The sequence below is a fragment of the Giraffa tippelskirchi genome, chromosome 7, assembly GCF_054371585.1.
Source record: "Giraffa tippelskirchi isolate mGirTip1 chromosome 7, T2T-mGirTip1v1.2.pri, whole genome shotgun sequence".
Taxonomy (NCBI): Eukaryota; Metazoa; Chordata; class Mammalia; order Artiodactyla; family Giraffidae; genus Giraffa; species Giraffa tippelskirchi.
The window spans coordinates 147,660,870-147,687,564 of NC_137281.1; the positions used below are offsets into that span (position 1 = coordinate 147,660,870).

The 26,695-nt window shown below is 49.7% G+C and overlaps 1 protein-coding gene across 2 annotated transcripts in view; it reads left to right on the forward strand.

The window, feature by feature from the left end:
- Nucleotides 1-26,695, forward strand: part of ESRRB (estrogen related receptor beta) — a 182,024-nt gene that overhangs the window by 104,351 nt on the left and 50,978 nt on the right. Inside the window, exons 1-2 of one of the 2 annotated variants that reach the window (XM_081509375.1) lie at nt 21,137-21,255; nt 23,054-23,463. In XM_081509375.1, coding sequence (XP_081365501.1) covers nt 23,067-23,463 — 397 coding nt within the window. In that variant the 5' untranslated portion in view covers nt 21,137-21,255; nt 23,054-23,066. Of the gene's footprint in view, nt 1-21,136; nt 21,256-23,053; nt 23,464-26,695 lie in introns of those variants that run through there. The other variant, XM_081509374.1, reaches the window with a different exon arrangement.

Genomic DNA, 26,695 nt, shown 5'->3' on the forward strand with positions numbered 1-26,695 from the left:
GCAGTCCGGAGGGGCGGGACGGGGGGAGGGCAGGGATTGGGAAAGGAGTGGGGAAAAGGGGTGAAACCTCCCACATGGAAGGTTTTGCAGGCACCAGAGGACCTCAGCTCTGATGCTGTAGAGTAAAACTCAGAATTATGCAACAGCTGGATTACGGGACGATTATTAGCTTTGCTTAAAGATTTTCCGCTTACCCAAGGATTAGCTGCGGGGTTCCTTTAAATAGCCGGCTTTGCTCATGCATTTGTACTGTAAAGAAAGGAGGGTGGGCCAAAAAAGGGGCCGGGACTGTGAGGCAGAAGGACTTCTGAGCCTGCCTGCCGGGTGATGGTCGTTTTACCTCGGGGAGCCTCAGTTTCCTTGATGGGAGAGAGGAGCTGCGGCCCTGAGGTGCCGGCGGGAGGACCTCGAACCGCTGGGTCAGGGCTGTGCTGCACAGCTAAGGCACCCAGCTGGAACTGCGTCTGGCGGGTCAGACCCGCCCCGAGGGTGTGGGTGTGCAGCGTCAGCCCAGCAGATGCTCCCGAGCCCCGCAGCCCCTGCCAATGTTCCAACATCCAGGCTCCCTGATGAAGCCCCCAGGGATTTTTCCGGAACAGCCCCCGCCCGCCTCTCTATCACGCCTGTCACGCCTTCAGTTGCCTGGCTGCCACACACCCCTCTCCCAGCCATCCCAGGATACCTCTGATTCCTATCCCTGTTTCCTATCTGTGATTTTTGCCTGGTGATGGGGCTGCCTAGAGGCCATGCCACACCCTCTTTCCTTATTGGCCTGGCTAACACTTTACTTGTCCTTCAAGGCAGCCTAGAGGACACCTCCTCCAGGAAGCCTTCCCTCACCTCCTTCCCCTGAGGACGGTTAGACACCGTTGCTTTCTGCTTCAAGGGTCCAGTTCACAGGCAGATGTGACTCTGTCATAACACTCTTGGGCACTTTATCGTCAATGTTCATTTGTTTGACTCAGTCAGTTTGTGCTAAATGAAGTTAAATAAACAGGTAGTAACTTTTTCTTTATGTGAGGTAAACGTGCTTCATCCCCAGGCACATAGAGCACTGCTACCCCCATCCCCCACAACCCAGGGAGCAAACAGTGTGTCCTTAAAAGCCAAACCCTGGTGTTAGACCACAGGACTCCAAATGAAACCTTATTCTACACCAGCTGTGTCACCAAATTACTATGTCCCTCAGTTTCCCCATCTCTAAAATGGGGTTGAATAGTTCTGACCTCTTAGGGTTACCGCTAAGATGAAGTAAGGGCTGCAAGTGCAGTGGTACCTGGACACTGTTCCGCGCTAGGTGGTAGGTGTCATTATGGAAGACTCTGGAATCCTGCCCCTGCAGATCCTGCCCAGGCCCCCGCCTGCCCCCCGGGGTTGCTGAGCTTGCCATTTCTCTCTCTTCTCTGGCTCCAGTGAACTTTCTCACTTCCCTACCCGCCCTAACCAGTCAGCATGGAAGTAATCCAATTTTACTTGATTATTAGTCATTACTTTCTGCTGCTGTTTATGTTTATTACTTTTTTTTTAAAGTGTTCGAGATTTAATTGAGTTGATTGATTAGCACAATCACTGATTGGAAGGAGATACTCTGTAACCCTCTCCTGCCTCCAGCCTGTACCATCCCCTCCAGAGAGGACCTGGGCTGGTTGTTGGGGTCCAGGGCACCTGCTGCAGAGAGGCAGAGGCATGGCTTGGTGGAGACGGGCACCTGGCCCTGCCTGGCTGAGTGACTTGGGGTGAGCTCCTTACCCTCTCTGGACCTGTGTTTCTTCCTCTGTATAAAGGAGATTGAACTCCATGAGCCTTCTTGTCCCTTTCCGCCCAAAAATTCTATGAAAACTCTATGACTGAATACCACCATCTCCCGCCCCTGCCTTGGTCTGTGAATCGTTCATTCATTCAGCATCACTGAGAGCCCATGCCCAGCACTCAGCCAGGTGCCATGGGGTCCAGATGTGAGTGAGACCCGGGCCCCGCCTTCCAGGAGCCCGATAAGCAGCAGACTGCAGCATTGATAACTTACCTGTGGTCCAAGTTCAACAGAGTTTCAGAGGGGCGTCCCTAACTCTGGCAAGCTGTAGAGGGGGTGACGTCAGTCCACAGCAAAACAAAACAGACTGTGATGGAGAGAGGTGACCTTGATGGAGGTCACCCCTCTGTGCCAAATACTGTGCTTAATCTCCTTCTTCTCATTTTCTCTAATCCTGACAACACCCCTGTGACTAACAGAATGTAATGACAACTTTATAGAAGAAGCAGTTGAAGCTCAGAGAGGCTAAGTGGCTTGCCTAAGGTCACACAGCAAGTAAATGACATCTGAACAATATTAAAGCATGTCCTGCTTATGCAGTTTCCCACCATGTACAATGTTCAATAGTTTGAGAAAGTTTTTTAAAAGTTCAGCTAATTTCCCCAAATATCATTTCTCTTTTCAGTTTTGTCTGTTATCTTCCATGCATACTCTTTATACCGTGAATAGACATGTATATCTCTCCACGGCAAGGGCCCTGAGATTATATTTCCCCTGGCATATTTGGGGACAAGAAAGGAGATGGATCATGGGGAGAAGATGGAAGGTGAAGTCAGAAAGGCAGCCAGGGCTAGGGCACGGAGAGCTTTGCAGACCGTGGTAGGGACTGGGTTTTATTCCTAACAGCTTTCACCGTTGTCTTCCAATTCCTGTTGTTTGTAACATCCACAATTCAACCCAGTGGCGGTGGCTTTATTTACGAACATTGAAGTTGTTTTCAACGGGGTATATGTGTGTGTACATGTGTTGTGTGTGCTTTTGAAGTGACTATTATGTGTCACCTTCACATTTCAGCTTGTGACTCTGGCTTCTTATGAACTTTCTTTTTCTTTTTTTTTTTTTGGCCACACCATGCGGCTTGCATGATCTGAGTTCCCCAGCCAAGGATCAAATCCAGGCCTGGCAGTGAGAACACCAGGTCCTAAACACTGGGCCACCAGGGGACTTTCCTGGTCAACTTCCTTAGTCTAAAGCAGTAGGAATTGAGGTGACTGGTTTGGTGTGTGATCGATCACCTGTGTGACTAGACCAGTGTGGCCAGCCCGTGACTTGTGGTGGAGCGAGGAGAAGGTATTCTAGTCAGCAGGTCTCTGGGTGCGGAGAAGCAGAATCAGGAAGCGTAAAGTTTGTCTGGAGGCCTCTGGCCGTGAAGGAGGAGTGGGCAGGGGGAAGGTAGATGTCTTCAAAAGACAGGACAGCACGCATGGCCCTTCACCTTCTCTTCAAGATGCAAAGTTGGAGCTTTTACATTTTTTCCAGTTTTTTAAAAAACTCTTTACTAGAATAGTTTTGCCTTTGCAGAAAACTTGCAAAGATAGTGCAGACTGTTCCTATATACCCCTATCCAGTATTCCCTCTCACTGACATCTGATGTTTCTACCGTACGTTTGTCACAATGCCGAAAATGGCATTGGGACGTTACTATTAACTAAATGCTGAACTTTGTTCAGGCTTCATCCGCTTCCCACTGCCGTGCCTCTTCTTTTCCAGGACTCAGCCCACCTCGCCGCCCTGCATCCCGTAGTCACATCTCCTTAATCTCCTCTGGTCTATGACAGCTTCTCAGACTTTCCTTAGTTTTCATGACCTTGACCACTCTGAAGCTTGCTGGCCGGGTATTTTGCTTTTGCATTTTTTAAACTTTCTTTTGCCATCAGGAGTCATGATGTTGAGAGGCTGAGAAATGGCAGAGGTCAAGTTCAGAATGCAGGAGTTGGTAGGGCCTGGGTTCAAATCCTGACCGTGCCCCCGCCCCACGAAGAATCCCTCTGTGTCTCGGTTTCTCTCCGCTTACAGTGGGGTGAGGCTGCCTCCCTTGGGAAGGGGGGACCTAGTGATGGTTCCCTGGATGGATGCTAAAGTGCTCAGAAATTCAGGTTTCCTTTTTGGGGGACCTGGTGGGACCAATGGCCCTGAAGACCTTGTTCACTCCTCTCCAGGAGCCAGGGTTATGAAATGCCAGAGTGAGGAGGATGACAGGGAGGGTGTGACAACTTTTCAGGAAGCGGACACTTTGCAAAGCTTTTGAAAATAAGGTCATAATTTGGTCCCCACAGTAACTCCATGAGGCAGTGAGATGGGTTAGACCTGTTAGAGTCCCTTGGATTGCAAGGAGATCCAACCAGTCCGTCCTAAAGGAGATCAGTCCTGAGTGTTCATTGGAAGGACTGATGTTGAAGCTGAAACTCTAATACATTGGCCACTTGATGCGAAGAACTGACTCATTGGAAAAGACTCTGATGTTGGAAAAGGTTGAAGGTGGGAGGAGAAGGGGATGACAGAGGATGAGATGGTTGGATGGCATCACCAGCTCAATGGACATGAGTTTGGGTAAACTCTGGGAGTTTGTTGTGGACAGGGAGGCCTGGCGTGCTGCAGTCCATGGGGTCACAAAGAGTCGGACACGACTGAGCCGCTGAAATGAACTGAACTGAACTGAATTGATGAAGAAACTGAGACTCAGAGACCATCAGGAATCTGCTAAAGGTCATGGAGGAAGGAAGGGGCAGAGCTGAGACTTGAACTAAGAGAGCCTGGATTTAGTGTTCCTCCCAGCTCAGCCTGGTCCGAGCTGGCGGTGGGCAGGGCAGGCAGCCCTAGAGTGGATGTGGGTGCAGAAGTTGTGCTCCCCTGATCCTGGACTGGAGGAGGTCTGTCATGTGGAGCAGGCGCACTGGCATTTGTATGGTACACGTGGACACAACAGGGCAAGAGAGCGGAGACTTATGGATTCCCAGTCTTTCCACATTGTCTTGATCTCAGGCCTTGTAGAACAGGCAGTGTTTCATTTTGTAATGTGGGTTTTCTCTTTTTCTTTGGGCAATTTCATTTTTAACCCTTGAACTACCTGTGAAACTAGGATGAGCAGAAAGCTCATGACTGGGGCCTGCTTCCCAGGGACACCTTGGGACCAGTGCTCTTTCCAGTGTCTTGTGTCTTCTGGCCCCTCCAGCAGATGGCTAGGCTGTCTCCATTTTCCAGAAAGGGAAATGAAGTGACTGAGACCAGAGAGGGCAAGTGACTGTCTCAAGAACACACAGCCTCGGAGCCGGGGCCGAAACCTAATCAGTCACTGGGCTCTTTCTACTCAGCATAACAAGAACCTCAGAAGACCCTTGTTGCTGTTTATTTCTTTAAAACCTTGAAATGTAAACTACAAAATGTTCCACCTTTGAAAAGGGGAGCTGTGTGTGTGTGTGTGTGTGTGTGTATGTGTGTGTGTGTACTATGAGGACAAAGAACAAAGCAATTTTGGCATTTAGGTCAAACAGCTGAAGTGTCAGTTGCTCAGTTGTGTCTGACTCTTTTCAGCTCCATGGACTATAGTCCAACAGGCTCCTCTGTTCATAGGATTCTCCAGGCAAGAATACTGGAGTGGGTACTCATGCCTTTCTCCAGGAGATCTTCACAACCCAGGGTCTCCTGCACTGCAGGCAGGTTCTTCACCACCTGAGCCATCAGGAAAGATAACATCTACCCTCAATTCCACCATGACACACAGAGGGTGGAGGGGTGGACTGTCCTGTCTAAAGGGGCCTCTGAGGCCTGTGACTGCCTTTACCTTGATATTTGGGTTCCCATTCCATCCACTTTGCGCTTTCTACATTCAGAGCCACTGCCCTGTAGCTCTGTCCAGAAACAACAGGGTCCTGGCAATTCTGGTTCTATATGATGTCTCTTCTGCGCATCCCTCATTACTGAGTTGTGCCCAGTTTTCAGATCTCTGAACAGCCTAGCATCTCACTGAACAGGCTGAGTGTTCACCTGCCACCTCATTGTCTTAGCCCTGGTATCTGGCCTTGGGACACGGGTCCCCGTACCTGGGTGGTCCAGAGAAGTGTTTTTGCAGAGGCTTGCTGTCTTAGTCTGCTCAGGATGCAGTAACAAAATGCCATAGACTGGGTGGTTAGGAACAACAGAAATTTGTTTCTTGCAAAGTGCTGATAATTCAGTGTCTGGTGAGGGGCCACTTGACTGGTTCATCAAGAGCAGTCTTTTCACTGTGTCCTCGCATGATCTCAGGGGAGGGAGCTCTCTGCGTTCTCCTTTATAAGGGCACTGATCCGATTTATGAGGGCTCCACCCTTATGACCCAGTCACCTTCCAGAGCCCCCCAGTACTGTCACATTGGGGGTTAGGTCTCCACATATGAATTTTGGGGGGAGGACACACACTGTGTCTGTGACACCTGCTGTCCTCTTTCTCGATGTCAGTAATTTCTGCCCCTCCTCCCAGCTGGGACTCACTAGGAGAAAGAGTTTCTCTTCTGCCCCCTTTAAACACCAGTCTGGCCAAGAAAAGGAAGAAGTAGGTGTTTGGAGTCATCACATTTCTTCAGAGACGGCCCTTGATCTTCTGGAGGAGGTGGGTTGGGCAGAGTGACTGAATCCCCCAAAGTGGGTGTCAGGATGGATAAGCATTCAAGACCAACCCTTCGATGTACCATAGCAGCTGTGTGGCCTGGGAGGCTCACCATCTGTGCTCCCATAGATCTTCCCACCTGTAAAACAAGACTAGGAACCCAGAGTTATTAGGAGGATTAAATAAGTTTGTATGTGCAAAGCACTTTGTGCATAGTAAGTGCCTGCTAAACAAGAAAGTTCAGTTCAGTTCAGTTCAGTTGCCCAGTCCTGTCCGATTCTTTGCGACCCCATGGACTGTAGTACGCCAGGCTTCCCTGACCATCACCAACTTCCAGAGCTTGCTCAAACTCATGTCCATTGAGTCGGTGATGCCATCCATCTCATCCTCTGTCGTCCCCTTCTCCTCCTGCCCTCAATCTTTCCCAGCATCAGGGTCAATTCCCAGTGAGTCAATTCTTCACATCAGGTGGCCAAAGTATTGGAGTTTCAGCTTCAACATCAGTCCTTCCAATGAACACTCAAGACTGATCTCCTTTAGGATGGACTGGTTGGATCTCCTTGCAGTCCAAGGGACTCCCAAGAGTCTTCTCCAACACCACAGTTCAAAAGCATTAATTCTTCGGCACTCAGCTTTCTTTATAGTCCAACTCTCACATCCATACATGACTACTGGAAAAACCATAGCTTTGACTAGATAGACTTTTATTGGCAAAGTAAAGTCTTTGGTTTTTAATATGCTGTCTTGGTTGGTCAGAAACAAGAAACAAGAAAGGAAAAGCAAGAAAAAAAAATTTTTTAAAATATTTATTTATTTTGACTGTGCTGGGTCACTGTTGCTATGCACAGGTTTTCTCTAGTCATGGCGAGTGGGGGCTACTGTCTAGTGGTGGGTGGTGCTTGGGCTTCTGGATGCTACGGCTTCTCTTGTTGCAGAGCAACAAGACCCTAAGGGACCCTAAGGACCCTGCAGACCCTAAGGGGCACACAGGCTTGGTTGCCCCACAGCATGTGGGATCTTCCTGGACCAAGGCAGATTCTTAACCACTGGACCACCAGGGAAGCCCAAGAAAGGAAATTTAGTATAATTATTGCATTAAATAATACAGCAGCATTCTTTTTTTTTTTTTTTTTAATCTCTAAAGGGCTTCCATGTCTGTTTTCTTACAGAGTCTTTACGTCCAGCCAGGAAAGTAGGGTGGCTTTTCTTGGATCCGGTTTACCAGTGCAGCACCTGAGATGCAGGGAGTGTAGTGGCTTGTCCAAGACCACTCAACAAAGCACTGGGGACGCTGAGGCCTGACCCTGTGGTCCCAGGGGTGTCCTAGTCTGGCACACGTGCCGCCCCAAGGGCCTTTCCTGCAGGCATGACAACAGCCCCTGCCCCTCCAGTGCTCCATCACGAAGGACAATGACGTTTCCTCTCATCTCCTTCCAGGAGCAGCTGTCTTCCCCACCCCACTCTGACTTCCCAGGGAAAGTGAACGTATTAGTTGCTCAATCCGACTGTTTGCAACCCCATGGGCTGTAGCTGCCAGGATCCTCTGTCCATGGAATTCTCCAGGCAAGAAAACTGAAGTGGGTTGCCATTTCCTTCTCCGGGAGATCTTCCCAACCCGGGGATCGAACCTGAGTCTCCTGCACTGCAGGCAGATTCTTTACTGCTTGAGCCACCAGGAAACTGAACTTCCTAGGGAGAAGGGCCCTAATCCTGTTTGGTACTGGCAGCAGGTGGCTCCATCTCTCAAGCCAGTGGCAAGGCTGGTGTCATTGCCAGCAGCATCTTGGTGGGATGAAGGTTGCATTAGTGAGCAGTCATTGAAATGCAAAATAACATTTTGATCGAGCCAGCAGGCTGTTTATTTATCAGATCAATAGTCAAAATGCCCCATCTGGAGGAGTCCTCCTGATAAGTGACAGCATTTCCAAGGGCAAGCCTGGTGAATCCAGCCCCTCCTTACTCCCAAAGGCTCAAATTAAGGGAGGGCCAAGGAGCCTGGGAGTGAGTCATTTCTGCTTCCCCCTTTCTTCTTACATCCAGTTTTTAGAAGAGACTGCTGAGACCCAAACTATCAGACCATCCCTGCCGTGGCTAGAAGGACCTGCACCCAAGTTCTGGGGAATCATAGCAACAGCGTACGTTTATTGAGCACTTACTACGTACAGACACTGCTGTTGTGGGAAGGGGGACCTCTTCCAGGGCCCGAGGGCGGGTCTTGTCAAGGAGATACCTGTGCTGATGAAGCAAGAGACCTCACTGGGAAGGCACAACTGAGCGCAGGAGGGTGAGGGAACCAGGAAGGCTGCTCTGCCCTGTGGCCCGCAGTCTCGAGTTTTATGGTGATGGGATTAGTTTCCAGGTTATCTCTGGCCAATCGTTCTGACTCAGGGTCCTTCTTCGGCACACAACCAAAATGGATTCCAGCGACAAAGATTCCGGGAGGGTATATGGACTGGCATTTCCTGTCTACTTTTGACCTTTCCAAATTCTTCCGGTTGGTGGTGGCTTGTTAATTCTGTGTTCCTTACCAGGATCTCCGGTCATAAAATAACTCATGCAATTGGTTACTATGGTGCCTGGCCAGGGCGGGCAGTTTCAGTCAGTGTTTCCCCTGACACTCTGTTGGTGTTTCCCATTTACTGTGTCATTTAATCCTCAGAACAGTTCTCAGAGATAAGTATTAATATCTTTATAGTACCCGTTTTGCAGATGAAGAAACTGAGGCATGGAGAGGTAGCACGGACAATGAGTGACAAAGCCAGGATTCAAACCCGGGTCATCTGGGCCCAGGACCCTTGTGCCTGGGCCTGCTTCTGTCCCCTCTGGAGGGCAGGGAGCAGTCACGGCTTTTTTTTCCCACTTATTTATTTATTTTTTTAATAAATTTATTTATTTCAGTTGGGTGCTAATTGCTTTACAATACTGTAGTAGTTTTTGCCATACATTGACATGAATCAGCCATGGGTTTACATGTGTTCCCCTTCCTGGACCCCCCTCCCACCTCCCTCCCCATCCCATCCCTCTGGGACGTCCCATTACCCCAGTCCTGAGCATTTGTCTCATGCATCGAACATGGAATGGTGTTCTGTTTCACATATGATAATATACATGTTTCAGTGCTATTCTCCCAGAACGTCCCACCCTCACCTTCTCCCTCAGAGTCCATAAGACTGTTCTATGCATCTGTGTCTCTTATTCTGTCTCGCATATAGGGTTATCGTTACCATCTCTCAAATTCCATATATATGCATTTTTCCCACTTATATAAGAGTCAGGGTCCTGGCTCCGAAGGTAAAGCAGGCTTTTTGCAACCCTGCATCCCACAGGTTTTTATTGACTACATTGCTTCTTGTGTTAAAATATCTTCTTTAACATTTCAAAAGTAGATTTCTTGATCAGTGGATCTGAGAGGCTAGCTTCTCGAAGTTGCTTCCAAACATATTACATGGTTTGGGGCACTTAAATAAATAAATAAAAGTAAGAAAAATTCATACCTCATTTGCGAATTCTTTCCACCAGGACTAGTGTAATTTGGTGGGGACTGAGGGCAAGTGTCAGGTCCTTCCAGTGGGACTGTTGGCTGGATCTCTGCTCCTGAGGTGCTGGCTGGCTCCCTTGCCCTGACTCTGGCCCTGTCTGGTGGCTCAGGCCTGCTCATGTCGCAGCCAGAGGGGCAGACCTTGGGTAAGCCTCACATCCCACCCAACTCTCACCGTCTCCTTCACTTAACAGATATTTTCTGAGCGACTATTGTACCGGGAAGTATCCTTGACTGTGGAGCACAACAGAGAAAGCAGACACAGTCCCTGCTTTCATGTACGGGGTAGGGTGTTGTGGGAGGGCACAGGAGGCCAGTGTAGCTGGCCTGAAGTGACCCCAGGGAGGAGTGGGCAGCTGTGGAAAGGACCCCTGCCTTCCTGAGGCTGTGATGGGGACGCCCTGGCTGTGTCGAGCCAAGGAATGTTGTGACTTACTCCCCTTCACCTTGTAACTCACTCCAGCACTTTCTGGCCATGTGTTCCCTGCCAAGATACTTAGCCCCTCTGGGCCTCTGTTTCCTCATCTGCAAAACGGGGGAATAACAGGTTGTTGACAGGAACCTCGTGCATGTAGTTCCATGACCAGCACAGAATGAGCCCTCCTATGGTCACCATTACCGAGCTCAGGAGCAGGTTCCCAGTTGGCAGCAGGTTCTCAGCTGTCCATCGGGTTAAGACATCTCTTTGTCACCTGCCCAGGCTGTCCATTGGCACAAAGACTGAAAAACTGAGTCAGGGAGAGAATGGATGCTAAGAGCCCTAAGCTTCCTATGTCATCCCTGCAGTGGATAAGGCCACATGGAAAGGGCCACTGCTATGACCAGGCGGCAGATGGAAGTGTGGTCTCTCTCACTGGGTCTGCACACTGCCCTGCAGGAATGCACATAGGAAGCGGGCAGTGAGGCCCAGGAACGGCGCACGCAAAGAGCCTCAGGTGTGTGATCGCACAAGGAGCAGAGTAGAAGTCAGCAGTGTGAGCCAAGTGCCTAGATTCCATCTAGGGTTGCATCAACAGGAGTATAGTACAGAGGATGAAGGAGGTGTCGGAACTGCTCTGCAGTGGTCAGAACTCAGCTGAAGGCTGTGCTCTTTTTTCTTTTTTCTTTTTTAAAAGATTTTTCTTTTTCTTTTTTTGATGTGGACCAAAATTAAAGCGTTTATTAAATTTGTTACAATATTGCTTCTTTTTCTTTGGCTACAAGACATGTGTGTTCTTAGCTCCCCAACCAGGGATCAAACCCTCAGCACCCTGCATTGGAAGATGAAGTCTTTTTTAAAAAATTAATTAATTTTTGGCTGTGTTGAGTCTTGATTGCTGTGTGAGGGCTTTCTCTAGTTGCCGAGAGCAGGGGCTCTTCATTGCGGTGCACAGGCTCAGTAGCTGTGGTGCAAGAGCTTAGCTGTTCTGCTGCATGTGGAATCTTCCCTGACGAGGGATCAAACCCGTGCCCCGGCATTGGCAGACTCTTTTATCCGCTTGACTGCCACGGGAGTCCTTGTGCTCTGTTCTGACGTTCCTTTTTATGAGGAGTAAACACAGCAGATCGATTAGTCTCAAAGGAGGGCAAAATGTGAGCAGAAGTGATTCTAGGCCCAGGAGATGGGTTCCGGTGAGGACAGGACTCAGCAAGGAGCAGGAAGCCGCCCATAGCAGGCCTGTCGGGTGGAGGGGTTAGACTTGTCCTGTAGGTCCTGAGGGAGGGAGTTGTACAAACTATAACTGAAAGCTCCAGAGAGAAGAAATATTTTGGCTCTTGACAAAGAACTTACAAAAAAAAATCTAAGTTGTCTAAAGATGGAAGCAGCTGCCGCCTAAACTAGTGACCTCCTTATCACTGGGGGCTTCAGCCAAGGCAGGTGGCCCCGGGACAGACCAGGGGTGCTTTGATTTCCTGCCTGGTCCAAGTGCCGCCGGCTGGGAGAGGGCCCTGTCCCCGGGCTTCTCCATGTCTTTCTGCTGTTCCTCCAACTCAGAGCTCTCCCGGCATGCCTCTCGCCCTGTCTTTGCTCCAGCTTTGCTTAAAATGTCACCTCCTCAGAGAAACCTTTTCTGGCCACTGTGTCTGGATACTGTTCTATTCTGCCATCTGTGTCCTAGCCCTTCTCTTTCTTCAGAGTTCAGTTCAGTTCAGTTGCTCAGCCGTGTCTGACTCTTTGCAACCCCATGGACTGCAGCACGCCAGGCCTCCCTGTCCATCACCAACTCCCAGAGCTTGCTCAAACTCATGTCCATCGAGTCGGTGAAGCCATCCAACCTTCTCATCCTCTGTCGTCCCCTTCTCCTCCCGCCTTCTTCATAGTGCTCATCACTAACTGAATTTATACTGTTTCACTGGTTGTGTTTGTTAGAGTGGGTAGCACTAGTCATCGTCACATATTCAGTACAACCCCTGTTACAGTGGCTTAGTGTGACAGGTGATACCTTGCCCACCTAACATTTTAGGGAAGCTGCTTGGCAGATAGCCTTTTGTGAAGTTTTTCATGGGCCCAGGCTCCTTCCAACTTGTGGCTCTGCTGTGCCCCAGGGCATTGGAGTCCCTTCCTGGAGACTCTGCCTGGACCCTGTGTGGCCTGCAGACAGGGAAGGACAGAGTAGGGGGGTAGGGGCGGGGAGTGGCCAGGGGAGATCTTTATGGGCCAGGTGGGGGAGTGGCTTACATCTCTTTGCCCACATACCCTTGGCCAGGACCCAGTCTATGGGCACAGCTGACTGCAAGGGAGACTGGGAAGTGTGGTCTTCCTGTGTCTATGCAGTACGTGAAACTGCTTTTGGTGAACTCACGGCCGTCTCAGCTATGCTTATTATCATGTTTCATTGAATCTATGACATCGCAGACACCATTATTTTTATAACCACTAATTAAATGAAACTATGGCATGCCATTGATTCAAGATGTATTCTGATTGCCAAGGTGTTAAAATGTGAGAAAAAAAAAGGGAAACTAGACCAAAAAAATAAAAAAAATAATAAAAGGGTATAGCTTAAAGTCAATGAAATACAGTGCTGCCACTCCTTGAGGACAGAAACCTGTTCACCTTGGATACCAATCCATCCTTGGGGCTAGAACAGTGTCTGGCACACCATGGATGCTCAAGGAATATTTGAAATGAATAAAGGAGTAGATGAATGGATGAGATGGCGGGGGAGTGGCTAGCTGTCACAACCCCCTATATGAGCTGCCACACCAGGGAATCAGACCTCATTGCTCCCCTGAGCATAGGCACTGCCATGCTGTCTGGTAGCTGCCAACTGAGGATCCCAGGCCTCTGTCCCTGGCCGGCACCCTTCTCTACTGCCAGTTTACATATTCTTTCTCGCTGCACCATGGTGTGAAGTATGACCTCACTCACAGTTGGAGCTGTGTTACTGCCTTTGTCCCTGGAGAGGCAGCCGTGACACCAAGGTCTCAAGGGAGCGACACTGCCCAGCGTGGGTCAAGTGCACAGCTCTGGGTCACTCTGCTGGGCCAGCAGGTAGACATCCTTACAAATGTGGCAATTCCTATGGCATTTTGGTGTACACATGGGAATGAGAGAGAGCTGGTTGGCAGCTCCCAAAAGAGAGGCTGGTTAGTTCTAATAGTTGGTTCTAGTAGCACCTGAATAAGGGAAACCCTTTGTCTGAAAAGGGACTTTCTCGGTGGAAGCTGCAGCATGCAGAGAAGCACACAAATGCATGATTAAATGGTGGATGGATGCATGCACGATGGATGAATGATGGGAAGGGGAGAGGGAGCAAGACAGACTTGCTTGCTGTGGGACAGAACTTACTAGAGACTGAATGGAAACTGTCTCCTCATTACCAGAAAGGGTGCTAATAACAACTGCTAGCAGTGTTTTCTAAGCACTTTCCCCAGGTATAGTTCTAAGCTCTTTTCTGAATTAACTCACTAATCCTCAAGACTACTGTATGAGATACATATGATAATTATCACCATCCCCATTTTACAGATGAATAAATTGAGGCTCAGAGAGATTAAATTACGTGTGAGAGACAGAACTGGAATTCAAACTCAGGCAATCCAGCTCCAACCACTAAGCTCTATGGCCCAACACCATGGCACCTCTAGGATTAAATGTCATCTAAAAACTGCTGAATCTGTTCAGTGACAGAAGGTGGGATATTTATGCCATATCACTGCATATTATGGGCTGAAAATTAAAACAGATTCAAGAAGAGTTTAGATTCTTGGATGTCAGATCTCCAATAGTAATTGAAAGGAAGATCGCTCAAGGTGTGTTTGGGGGCATCTTTTGAAATTTTGAGCTGTCCTTCCTCCAGACACATCTGTTTGTGGTGTCAGAGGCCAGAGTTTAGCCAAATGGGCTAAAGTGAGAGCCATCAGGTACTTTAGGGTCCTGCATGAGGGCACGCCCCTGAGAGGACCAGGGTGAAGGCTGAAGTTTTGAATTGGACTGTGCAGAGGGGGCCCCTCTGTCTAATCTGCACACAGCCACAAGAAGAGCCAGCGGCTGTCCACTGTGGGCTGGAGCTCTGCCAGGGGACCTGGCCCTCCTGGTGTCTCGGGGCAGCCCCTCAGTGCCCGGCAGTCTCCTCCTGCTTTGGCGAAGCCTCTCTTCTCATGATGATGGATGCAGCCTGGGACATCATGGATAAAAACCCCGATTGAAAGGCACTAATTACCCATCATTATTTTCCGTGCCGTAATTTGTGTGGAACGAGATTTCAATCAGTTGTCTGGGATCAGCCTGGTTTTGACTAATCTTTCTAGCGACAAGATGCTTAATTACAGATTTTTGCCTGAGCTGCAGCATACGTGGGGAGGCAGGCTCTTCCTGAAGCCAGTTTGCAATTGGGTCATTTTGTAGTCTAAAGTCCCAGTCTTAAGGGAAGAGAGAAAGAGAGCATGAGGAAAGCATTCCTAAGGCGACCAGACAAAAATCAAACCAGCACAATGCTGGACCAGTGCTGCGGTAGCGACATGGTGACGGAGGGTAACAGGTGGGAGGAGTCAGCCTGTTCCCCTGCACAGGTCACCTCCCCGATGTGTCTCCAGGCAGACCCCAGCCAGCCTGGCTCTCTAGTAAGTGTCTTTGAGTGAGTCACAACTTCTGGGGTCTTCAGCTCCTCCTCTGAAAGTCACCAGGTCAGGCAGGAGAATCTCTGATCATTTATGAAGCGCTGATTCCCGCTGTGTTGGTGTCTGTCCAGGAAAATGGGTCCAATGTTGAAAGATATGCCTTGCAAGATTTCATGAGAGATAAAAACGCTGTGTATTGAAATGGGTGTTTCAGACTACTGCAGGAGAAGGTCAATTTGAATTAAAGAATATATAAGTGTAAGGGAAAAAATATATATATATATATGAAGAACGGACTCAGATGCATGAAATTGGATTAATTATAAGCCTTGGTTCACAATACTTCCTTCCTCCTCACCCTCCGCCCCTCCCTTCCTTCCTCCTTCCCTCCTTTCTTCCCTCCCTCTCATGTGATAAGTCCTCATGAATCCATGTCCCAACAGGAATGCTGCGGACCTTGTCAGTTACTCACATTTAGCCACATGGTCCTCCTCATCTTACCCCTCCAATAAAGGCTCACTCTGCATTCTCTAACATTATTTGTAAAGGAAGTTTAGCTCTGATACTTTCAAGTGCCTGGGGGGCTGATTCATAACAAATAAAGCCTTGCTGGAGGGTCTGAGGGTCTGCTTTAATGAACAGCTCAGTAGCTTCTGGTTAGCAAATTAATTATGGGAATGTACATAAGAGTCTCTCAAGTGTTCAGAAGCTATTTTTCTTCTGTAGAGTGGATTCCCATTTCAGGCTTATTTATCCTCTTAATTTTCCTAACCCACTACTTTTCTCTCCTGGTTAATGGCAAGTTCCTTGTGGAATTATCCTCAGTTCTAGAAATGGGGACTTGGTTGAGGGAAGAGCTTTGCTGGGTCTAACCCCAGGCTGCTGCCAGCTGCTGGATTTTCTGGGAGGGGTTTCCTGGGAGAATCACAAGAGAGACACAGTCCACTTGCTGGGCCCCAGCATGTTCTAAATGTTTTGCCTACATTATTGTTGTTGTTCAGTCGCTCAGTTGTGTCTGGCTCTTTGTGACCCCATGGACTGCAGCATGCCCGGCCTCCCTGTCCTCCACTATCTCCCGGAGTTTGCTCAAACTCATGTCCACTGAGTTGGTGATGCCATCCAACCATCTCATCTTCTGTCACCCCCTTCTCCTCCTGCCCGCAATCTAGCTCCTGCTCACCCAGAACAGCCCTATGAAGGAGGTGCTGTGATGGAGCCATTTTACAGATGAGGAAACTTGAGGCCCAGAGAGATTGACCTGTTTACTCAAAGTCAACAGCTTCTATGACTGGCTCACATCAGAGCAATGGCTTGTAACCATTGAGTGACTTGGGGGCTTGTTTCTGCTCTTACAGGGCAGCCTGGCACAGAACCAAAAGCTGATTCTGAGGGCAGCCCCTCTACACGTGACCCCAATTTTGGCGTGTGTTTGCTGGACTCTGCTCCATAGAGGACAGAAAGCCAGGCCCTAGGCTCATCAGGCTGGCCCATCCCTCTTCCCTGCAGGACACTTTGTTCCTCCAAAAGCTTCTTTTCTTCTGCCTGCCTACCAGCAAGTGGCCTTGAGGGGGGTAAACCCCTGGGATTCCAGCTTAAAAAATTGATGATTGCTTTCTTGTTGATGCCCTGGAGTTTCTCTTCCTGTAGGGTTAGGGTTAGGTTCATAACAGAAGAGCTGAATGGTTTGAGTTTCCTTCAGAACTTCCAAGATGCTCTTGGTCTCTGTACTAGGAAAACCTCCAACCCACTTCACTGTCCAGCAAAGTGATTATCTGGCAGAGGCAGAGAGTAAGCTTAGGCATCCCAGGAGGTCAGGCCCCTCTGGGGTAAGGGCCCCACACTGGACGCAAAGAGGGGCAGGCCTGGGTTGGCGCTGGAGGGCCATGTTAATCAGACGGTGGTGACATTGAGGCCAGGGCAGCTCTGGCTGTGCTCCTGAAACGAACTGAATTAGAGGGAAGAGAATGCCTGCGGGGACTTAGACCACTGACTATTGCTCTTTCAAAGGCAGCTCAGATGGGGCAGTGGGCCCCTCCCATAAAGTCAATAGTCATCGACCAGTTGGGAACTGGGTCCCAGCCAACCACAGATGGTGGACTCCACGTGACCCTCTCCTCCCTAGGGCGCAAGTGTCAACACCTCCGCCTCATCCCAACACTCTTCGTGCATCCCGTCCGGCCACTCGCCCCGTGGCCACATCCTCCTGGGCCTTTGCATCCCAGCTCCAACCTCTGAGATCTTCCCTGGCCCAGCCTCCTATTCTTCCAGCTGTCCGACTTCTTCCTCCTGCTCTACTTCAGCCTCCACCCCCTGGGAACCCCCCCACAACACCCTTAGGCCCTCTATCTTCTCCCAATTCCATGCTTTCTGACATTATTCCATCCCCGAACGACACCCTCAGCTTCCAAGCCCCTTGCTTTCCCCCTTCCCTCCAACAGCCAAGTCCTCAACTGGGGGCAATTTTGTTCCCCAGGGACCATCTGGCCATGCCTGGAGGTCTGGGTTGTTGTATCTGGCGGTGGGGGTGCTACTGGCTTCTAGTGGGCAGAGGCAAGGATGCTGCTAACCATCCTGTGGTGCACAGGCTGGCCCACAGTGAGGAATGACCAGCCCCAAATGTCACTAGTGCTCGGGCTGAAAAATGCAGATCGAAGCTTCCCTGTGTTGCTGCCTTGCAGGCTGAGTTAAGGGGCCAGCCTGGTAAGCCTCTATGCCCCTGATTTCTGTTCTCTCCTCCTCCCGCAGTTGCTGTTGCAAACTTCCTTCCTTTTGGTAGATTTCCTGACCTCACCTCCCATTCCATGGAGTGAGGAGAGGCTGCCTGGGGGATGAGAGAGGCCACCTCCAAACTTCCCCTCTGCACAGCCAAACTTCCCTCCCCTTCGTACTGCTTCGGCTCATTTCTCTTCGGGGGCATCGATTCCTTGCGGACTTCCACCGGGCCCCCTGACCTCCTGTGTTATTCCTGTAGGATTCGAACTTAACTCCCCTGAGAATCACAGCTGGGGTGCTAAAAACAAACCAACACACAGAACCAAAAATGCAGATTTCTGGGCCCCACCTACAGGGATGAATGTTCAAAATATGACTGGGCTTCCCAGGTGACTCAGTGGTTAAAAAAAAAAAAAAATCCACCTGCCAATTCAGGAGACACAGATTCGATCACTGGGTCAGGAAGATGCCCAGGAGAAGGAAATGGTAACCCTCCCCAGTATTCTTCACTGGCAAATCCCATGGGCAGGGGAGCCTGGAGGGCTACAGTTCATGGGGTCGCAAAAGAGTCAGACACGGCTTATCGACAAAGCAACAAAACGGGGTCAGGTCCAGGAAGCTACCAGTTCAACCAGCACCTTGGCTGACTCTGATGAAGGTTGGACCAGAATTTGAGAAAAGCTGACTCATCTTTGGTCATCTCAACCTCTCCATCTTGATTTGCTCTTTACCATTAGCACATAACATAGAGTCACCATAGAATTCATTGTCTCCTCTGGGGAGACCTGGGGAGTGGTGGATAATTATATTGGGTCAGTAGGTGGGATTAGGGTTGCTTTGGGCAAACTGGAAAGTAATTTTTAAATTTCTTAAGTTCCTTACATTCTTGACACACCTCCTCCTCATCAAAGAAGCAGATAAATTACCGCCAATAACAACAAAAACATTCCTTCTCTGCCTCTACCACCCCTGAGTTCAAGTGGACGGTGTTGTGTAAAGATGTGCAAGGAGGCCCCCACCCCTACCCTCTCCTCTGCCCGGCCTTCCAGAAAGATTGTCTGCCTTCAGTGCCTCTGCAGCCCTGGCCATGTGGCTCCCACTACCCCCCCCGCCCCCCCGCCCCCTCCCCACCCCCATCCCACCACCCCTCTCCCCCGCCCCTCCCCCCATGCCAGGGCACTGCTCTGTGGACGTCACCAGCCACCTCCTGACTGCTCACTGAAGGGGACACGGGCCCTCCTGACTTCCCCTGACTTTGCGGCTGCACGTGACCTGCGGGCCGCCACCCCCTTCTCGTTGACTGTCTTCACTGCACATCCACAACTCACTCTCTCTTCTCAACTCCTCTGGCCACTACTTCTTAGCCCCTTTCTTTCCCTTTGTCCTTACATTTTGCTTTTGAATTAAAGAGTGATGTCCAGAGGTTAAGGATGGGTGGGGGCAGGTTTCCTGGAGGGAAAATGAATGCAAATACAAATGAATGAGTGAATGAATGAAACCAGACAGGAGGGGCAAGGCGGGTGAGTCCCTGTTAGTGTAGTGTTCCCCACCCCACCCCCTGCCTTGCTGGGGCTCTGCATACATGTGTTTGTTTAGTGTCTGTCCTTCTGGTGAGAGGATGAGCTTTTTGACATCATGAGCTGTGCTGGAAATGTCCTCCTATCTGGTCAGCCCTTGGTACCCTGGTGCCTGGAGTATGTGTTGACACTCCTTGGAATAGACATTCTAGTGGGGCCAAAATAATAGTCACCAAAATGAGAAGCCTGCAGGAATGAAATCATCAGACTCTCAGCTGGAGCCCAGGCACTAAATTAGTAGCTGAATTTCTGTGCCAACTCGGAGGTGAGGGGCAAGTTTGCTTCCTTCTCAGTCCTAGAGTCCTTGGCCAGGGCCTGGAGGCAGTGGCCTGGACAGGGTGCGTCTTGGCTGTTCAGCCCACTAAAGAATGGTTTGTGCCCCTTGAAGCCTTCAAGGAGAGGGCTAGAAGGGAAAACCAAGGCTTAGGGCATGAAACCACTGCCTGGCCTGGGTGTCCGTCAGGGCTGGCTGAGCCATGAGGCTGGGGAAGACAGTTGGAAAATTGTTCACTGGACGTAGCTGTAGGACTCTCCAACTGCTTCCTTCAGGCACAAGCTACTTATACATCCGAGGGACAGATCTGAAGTGGGTGGCATATAATACGTGCTCACTGAATAGCAGTTTCAATAATTACTGTTGACCTCAAGTGTCTCTTCCAAAATCTCTGGAGCACTCAAAAGCCTGAGGGAGGAGGGCTTCGGTCTGAGAGCAGACTTGTCACAGCAGGCCTGGGATGTTCCTGGGAACTCCAGAGCCCTAACTCTTGCTCCTTGGGAAAAAAGCTATGACCACCCTAGACCCCACGTTAAAAAGCAGACCTCTGCCAACAAAGGTCCATATAGTCAAAGCTATGGTTTTTCCAGTAGTCATGTACAGATGTGAGAGTTGGATCATAAAGAAGGCTGAACACTGAAGAATTGATACTTGTGAACTGTGGTGCTGGAGAAGACTCTTGAGAGTCCCTCGGACAGCAAGGAGATCAAACTAGTCCATCCTAAAGGAAATCAACACTAAGTATTCATTGGAAGGACTGATGCTGAAGCTGAAGCTCCAATACTTTGGCCACTTGAGGCGAAAGGCTGACTCATAGGAAAAGACCCTGATTCTGGGAAAGATTGAGGGCAGGAGGAGAAGAGGGTGACAGAGGGTGAGATGGTTGGATGGCATCACTGACTCAATGGACATGCGTTTGAGCCAACTCCAGGAGATAGCAAAGCACAGGGTAGCCTGGCATGCTGCAGTCCATGGGGTCACAAAGTCAGACAGTGGGAGGGGATTATAAATGTAAGAGCACCTAGTCCACTCTTCCTGCAGGTCCAGCGCAAGGCCATAGTAGGGGGTGAACCCACAGGCGCCTCTGTACCTGCTCAGGATGATGGTGTTTCCTGAGGACACGCCAGGAGCCTACTGATGGATGGACGGGAGGCAGGTGACCGTGTGGAGACTGGGGACATGATAGGGCACCAGTCAAAGGTGTAAAAAAAAACAGAGGAGACTTCCAACGGGGTACCCTCTGCCGATGTAAGGGAAACTTGGGGCTAGCAGAAGAGGTGTCTCAGAAGACTCAGAAATATTCAGTTTGAAACCAGAGAGACCTGGGAGCCTCTATCTTCAAACACTACATTCCAGTAGATAATAAACTTCTTGACAGTAGGAGCCTTTTAGGGATCTTTTATCCTTCTTATCAGAGAGAGCTCCCAACTTCTGATTAGAACTGTCTGCGGGGCAATGCCTCCGGACACGTTCAAGTGTAGATGGATGGGACAGCCCCCTGGGAGGGGCAGTGACTATGAAATCATTGGTGGGACCTGGGACAGGGGAGGCCCCTCCCCATTGTGATTGTCTTGAGTGGTGTGGGTAAGTGTGGCCAAGGTTGTGTTGTGAGGGTGGGCTTTGTGGGTGTGATAAGAGAGCCCCTTCCCCACTTGGGGACCAATGCTTTCCTCAATGAGCTGCTCAGAAAACAGGGGGCTGCCTCTGAGCATCATTGGAGGTACGAATCCAGCAATGGGACCCTCCCTTCTTCCCAGCCAGGGTCATCTTCCCATGAACGGGGCTGAACTCCCACCCTCTCCAGCCCCCTTCATTCTCCAGGACCTTTCCTTCTTTTTTTTTTTTTAAATAAATTTATTAATTTTAGTTGGGGGCTAATTACTTTACAATATTGTAGTAGTTTTTGCCATACATTGACATGAATCAGCCATGGGTTTACATGTGTTCCCCTTCCTGGACCCCCCCTCCCACCTCCCTCCCCATCCCATCCCTCTGGGTCATCCCATTGCCTCAGCCCTGAGCCCTTGTCTCATGCATCGAACATGGAATGGTATTCTGTTCACATATGATAATATGCATGTTTCAATGCTATTCTCCCAGAACGTCCCACCCTCACCTTCTCCCTCAGAGTCCATAAGACTGTTCTATGCATCTGTGTCTCTTATTCTGTCTCGCATATAGGGTTATCGTTACCGTCTTTCAAATTCCATATATATGCATTAGTATACTGTATTGGTGTTTTTCTTTCTGGCTTACTTCACTCTGTATAATGGGCTCCAGTTTCATCCATCTCAATAGAACCGATTCAAATGTATATTTTTTAATGGCTGAGCAAGTAATAACTTCCACTTGCTGCTCAGGCATCCACTGTGGCCTCCTCTGTACCCCCACCAGGCGAGGCCAGGACATGGACAGGTGGACCTTGACCCAGCCTCCTGACTCCAGGGCCTGCCTGGCCCAGAGATCTTCAGTGTGGGCTGTAGCTGGGCTTCCCTGAGTGCACTTCCCTGCCCTTCACTCTTCTTGCTTACATGGGAGAGAAGCCCCTCCCCTGGTCCTGGGGGTCGTACTTTGTCTGCCTTCTCACCCACCCATCGTGGTTCTGGGAGGAGTTATTTTCCTAATGGGAAATGTTTTATGACCCTTTGTGGTGATCCTGCCTTGCTGTTCTTGCTCCCTTGACTCTGCGGTGAGGCAGGGGTGCTTAGAGGTGGGAACTTAAGGTTGAGAATCAGTAGGGTGATGCTCAGACTTGGAGTTGGAGGGCTCCCTCGTGGTGCATGATGGAGGCACGGTCTCTTGAGGGGGAGGCCAACCTCTTCTGGGGCAACAGAGGGGAATGAGAGAGGGAGTCTGGGGGCCACCCTCCAGATGTGCCCCGGCCAGAGGGGATCCACAGAGGGCAGCCAGTTTGGCTGATGCCTTGGCCCCAGGCCCTGCCTCTTGCCCTGGCCAGGTGACTTGGCACCTCTGCTCCCAGTCTCAGTGATGGTGGCCTTCAGGGGAAGCTCCAAGGTTGGGTTACCGGCTGCCCCGGGTTCAGGGTGGGGAGGGGGTCAGGTGAAGTGGGTCATCGGGTCATGGTTCTGAGGGTGTCTGGTCCTAGGGCTGTCACCTTCGGACTTTCAAATCTATTACTGTTGCGCGGGATCAAATCTATTACTGTTGCGCGGAACGGTTGGCCAGATATTTTGGCTGAAGGTTACCACGTTTTGTCACCCTTTAGGCCAGCAGTTTGCAGAGGGTTGGGGTGCCTCATCTGAAGTTTATTGATCAAATATAATTTTCGTTTTGAGGACTCAGAAGGTTCTGGGGGGTAATGCCAGAAACTCACTCTTTTTTTCCAGCCCAATTGACCTCTCCCCCACCCCAGCCAGCATTTTATCTCACCAATACCTTAGCATAAGGCCCCTCCCAGCCACCCCACCCACCCGGTGCCCGGAGCCCAAAGCTAATTCCTGGGGACGTCACACGTACCGCACCCTCTGCGAGCTGACTCCAGCTCTCTGTGTCCGCAGGCTGCTGAACAGGATGTCCGTGGACGACCGGCACCTGGGCTCCAGCTGCGGCTCCTTCATCAAGACCGAGCCGTCCAGCCCGTCCTCGGGGATCGATGCCCTCAGCCACCACAGCCCCAGCGGCTCGTCAGACGCCAGCGGCGGCTTCGGTCTAGCCCTGGGCACCCACGCCAACGGTCTGGACTCGCCACCCATGTTCGCGGGCGCCGGGCTGGGAGGCACCCCGTGCCGCAAGGGCTACGAGGACTGTGCCGGCGGCCTCATGGAGGACTCGGCCATCAAGTGCGAGTACATGCTCAACGCCATCCCCAAGCGCCTGTGCCTCGTGTGCGGGGACATCGCCTCCGGCTACCACTATGGCGTGGCCTCCTGCGAGGCCTGCAAGGCTTTCTTCAAGAGGACCATCCAAGGTGCGTGGTCACCAGGCGGGCCTGGGAAGGGTGGGGGTGCGGTCTGGCAGGGAGCCAGTGACTCCCCAGAGCGAGCTGTCGGCGCAGGTCTGGGTGCCTCTGAATGCCAGGTTCCGGAGGCTCTCCTTTCGGTCTCTTGGGGCTTCTCATCCTGGGATTCTGGATGTGGGCTGTAATTCCTGGCCTGTTGTTGAAATGGTATTCTGCCCCTTAGGGGACCCCGGAAGATCTGCATGAATGCCTTAGCATAGGTGTGCCTAGGATGGGAAACACTGTCAAATGTGTGAACCTAAAGAGCTGATTTTAGGGGGAAAATGTTAGCAGCCCTATTTGCTCTGCAATTCCAGACCTCTTGAACTGTAATGGGTCTCTCGTTTTGTTCTCCGGTGGCTCTGATGGTAAAGCGTCTGCCTACAGTGTGAGAGACCCGGGTTCAATCCCTGGTTTGGAAAATCTCCTGGAGAAGGAAATGGCAACCCACTCCAGTATTCTGGCCTGGAAAATCCCATGGATGGAGGAGCCTGGTAGGCTACAGTCCTTGGGATCGCAAAGAGTCGGACACGACTGAGCAACTTCACTTTCACTTTGTAATTGCACAAATGGACTGTGACTAATTCTCTTTATCTTTAAAGAGTCAGGGAAGAGCAAGGGGAATCTCCCCTCAACCACTCATCCTGTCCCATTCCCGAATGGCCCATCTTTGAGGGCTTTTCACAAAGCGTGTGTGTATCGGCCGAGTCATGTTCCGACGGCCATGGGGTGGCTGCCTCTCAGTGGGTGGGAAAGAGAGAAGTCAGTCCTAGGTAAACTGGGGATAATGATGGCTGCACAGGGTAGCCAAGATTCTTACTACAGTAGGTCACAGGTAGAGCCCTTGCTTCATGCATTTCATCGAGTATCTGTGAGTTCCTACTAAGTGCCAGCCTGCCGCTAGGATAGACCAAAAGCCCTGCTCGTGGAGGTCACTGAGATGAGCAGATGCTGTCCCCTGGGGACAGAGACTGCAAACCAGACTAAAGAAAACTCAAGGGTGCTTTCCTGTCCCTGCCCTGCCTGGCGGTCCGAGGGTATCCTCCCTGCCCCCCTCCCCTATTTCGCTTTTAGAAGAGGCAGGCTGAGCTTCATGGATGATTCTTGGCTTGTTCACCCAACAAATATTTGCCTAAATTTCTTGTGAGAAGTTATTTATTGAACTAATTAAGGGTCCTAGGATTAGCTATGTTTCCAGTTTTACATGTTAGTTGAAATGGTGTGTTGACCTGTCCAGCTGCTGGGTGGGCTTCCAGGTTGCACAGCTCCATCTCTTACCTTACTGCCCTTACCTTACATGCCCTTGGGGGCTACCTCAGTTTCTCTCTGCTTTAGTTTGTTCCCAGGAAAGGTGAGATGGTGTCATGGCTTCCTCACATAGAGCTGTTAAAAAGAGGCTTAATTATATACTACATATATATAATGCATTGTATGTACATCATATATATATAAAATGCATTATATATGATGCATTTTATATATATATATAGCGCTCATGTTTTGGCCTGGCACTTAGTAAGCACTAAATAAATGTCTGCAATTATTATTTTCACTTTCGCAGTATCCCTTAAGACACTATTACTTAGACAACAGACATAATCTGTTTTATCTTACAAAGCAGGTTTTTTGTAATCTCATTAATTTAAAGGGTACAATTATTATTTTGACTTAGCAGGATTTAAACCATTTTAGCTATAGATAAATTTATTTATTAAATGGACTCTTTAAAAATATAAGCATGGCAAATATGCAAATAGTACAAAGGAATAAAACAGTAAAAAAGTAAGTTTTCCTAGAACCCCAGGCCCCAGTTCCCTATACCTTTCCCAGGAGGAGCATGGTACCAACTTCTCTCAGCAAATTCTGACGGAGCCATTTTTTGTCCGGCCCTGCACTAGCCTTCAGCACCGTGAATGGATGTATGCTGGTCCCTGCTAGCTTCACATCCCCCAGTCTGGGAAGAGGCCCTGGAATTTCTAGATGTGAAAAGCACTGTGTGGAGTTCTAAGTCTCAGCCAGGCTTGAAAACCCCCAGTTCAATATCCAATCAATATCATTGGATATTGGACGAATAAACATGAGATGTTTAAAACAGTTTAAGCCACTGAAAGAGCAGTGTTTTTCTTCTCGAACTGGGAAGTAATCTTGGTAAGATTGCCACTATTTTAGACTCCTGAAGGTCAGTTTTTAAAAAATTGCCTTTTAAGAGACAATTACATTTTCTTCTCTCCTTATTCTTTGATGTGCTGGAGAATTCTGGATCAAATTTTCTGAAAGCAGAGGCTGGTGTCGACTCAAGAATCATGCTACACCCTTGACAGCAACCTGGGTGCTGAGAACATTCTCAGCAAGAGCCCACAGGAAGGATTTGTAAATAGTCTTCATTATTGGCTCCCACGAATAGGATAACGATCTTTTCCTAGAAGCCCAAAGACAAACAGCAGCATTTAGTGCCATCGGAACTGGCCTGCTCTTGTCTCTTTTCTTAGTCACAAGAAGAGTTATTCATTTACAACCACAAAGACATATCTGTCTGGAACAGGGAATATCCATCTAAAGCTGATGGATTGCTCTGGTTATTTTATCAATTCTTTGATTTTGTTCTAACAAAGATTTTGATTTTGTTGTTTCTGAGCATAATAGTTGTAGGAAATTTGGAGAAAATGGGGAAAATATAAAGAGGAAACAAATTAATGTACAATTGGAAAACCTCAGAGATGAGCTTAGAACCAAGAGAGCAACTGAACTGAACTGCCCTGAGTAAGGTGCTTCAGGGAAAGAAAGACAGAGTACCTGCCCTCGAGATGCTGGAATCAAAGGCTTAAAGCAGGCGAGGCTACAGGCATAGCCTTAGGCTTCCAGCCCAGGGCACAGTCTCCTAAGCACCTCCCCAGTTAAGGAGGATATTCAGGCCATTTTGAAAAAGACCTTTTAGTCAGCTTAGTTCAGTTCAGTCACTCAGTCGTGTCCAACTCTTTGTGACCCCATGGACTGCAGCATGCCAGGCCTCCCTGTCCATCACCAACACCTGGAGCTTGCTCAAACTCATGTCCACTGAGTCGGTGATGCCATCCAACCATCTCACCCTCTGTCATCCCCTTCTCCTCCTGCCTTCAATCTTTCCCAGCATCAGGGTCTTTTCCAGTGAGTTGGTTCTTTGCATCAGGTCGCCAAAGTAATGGTGCTTCAGCTTCAGCATCAG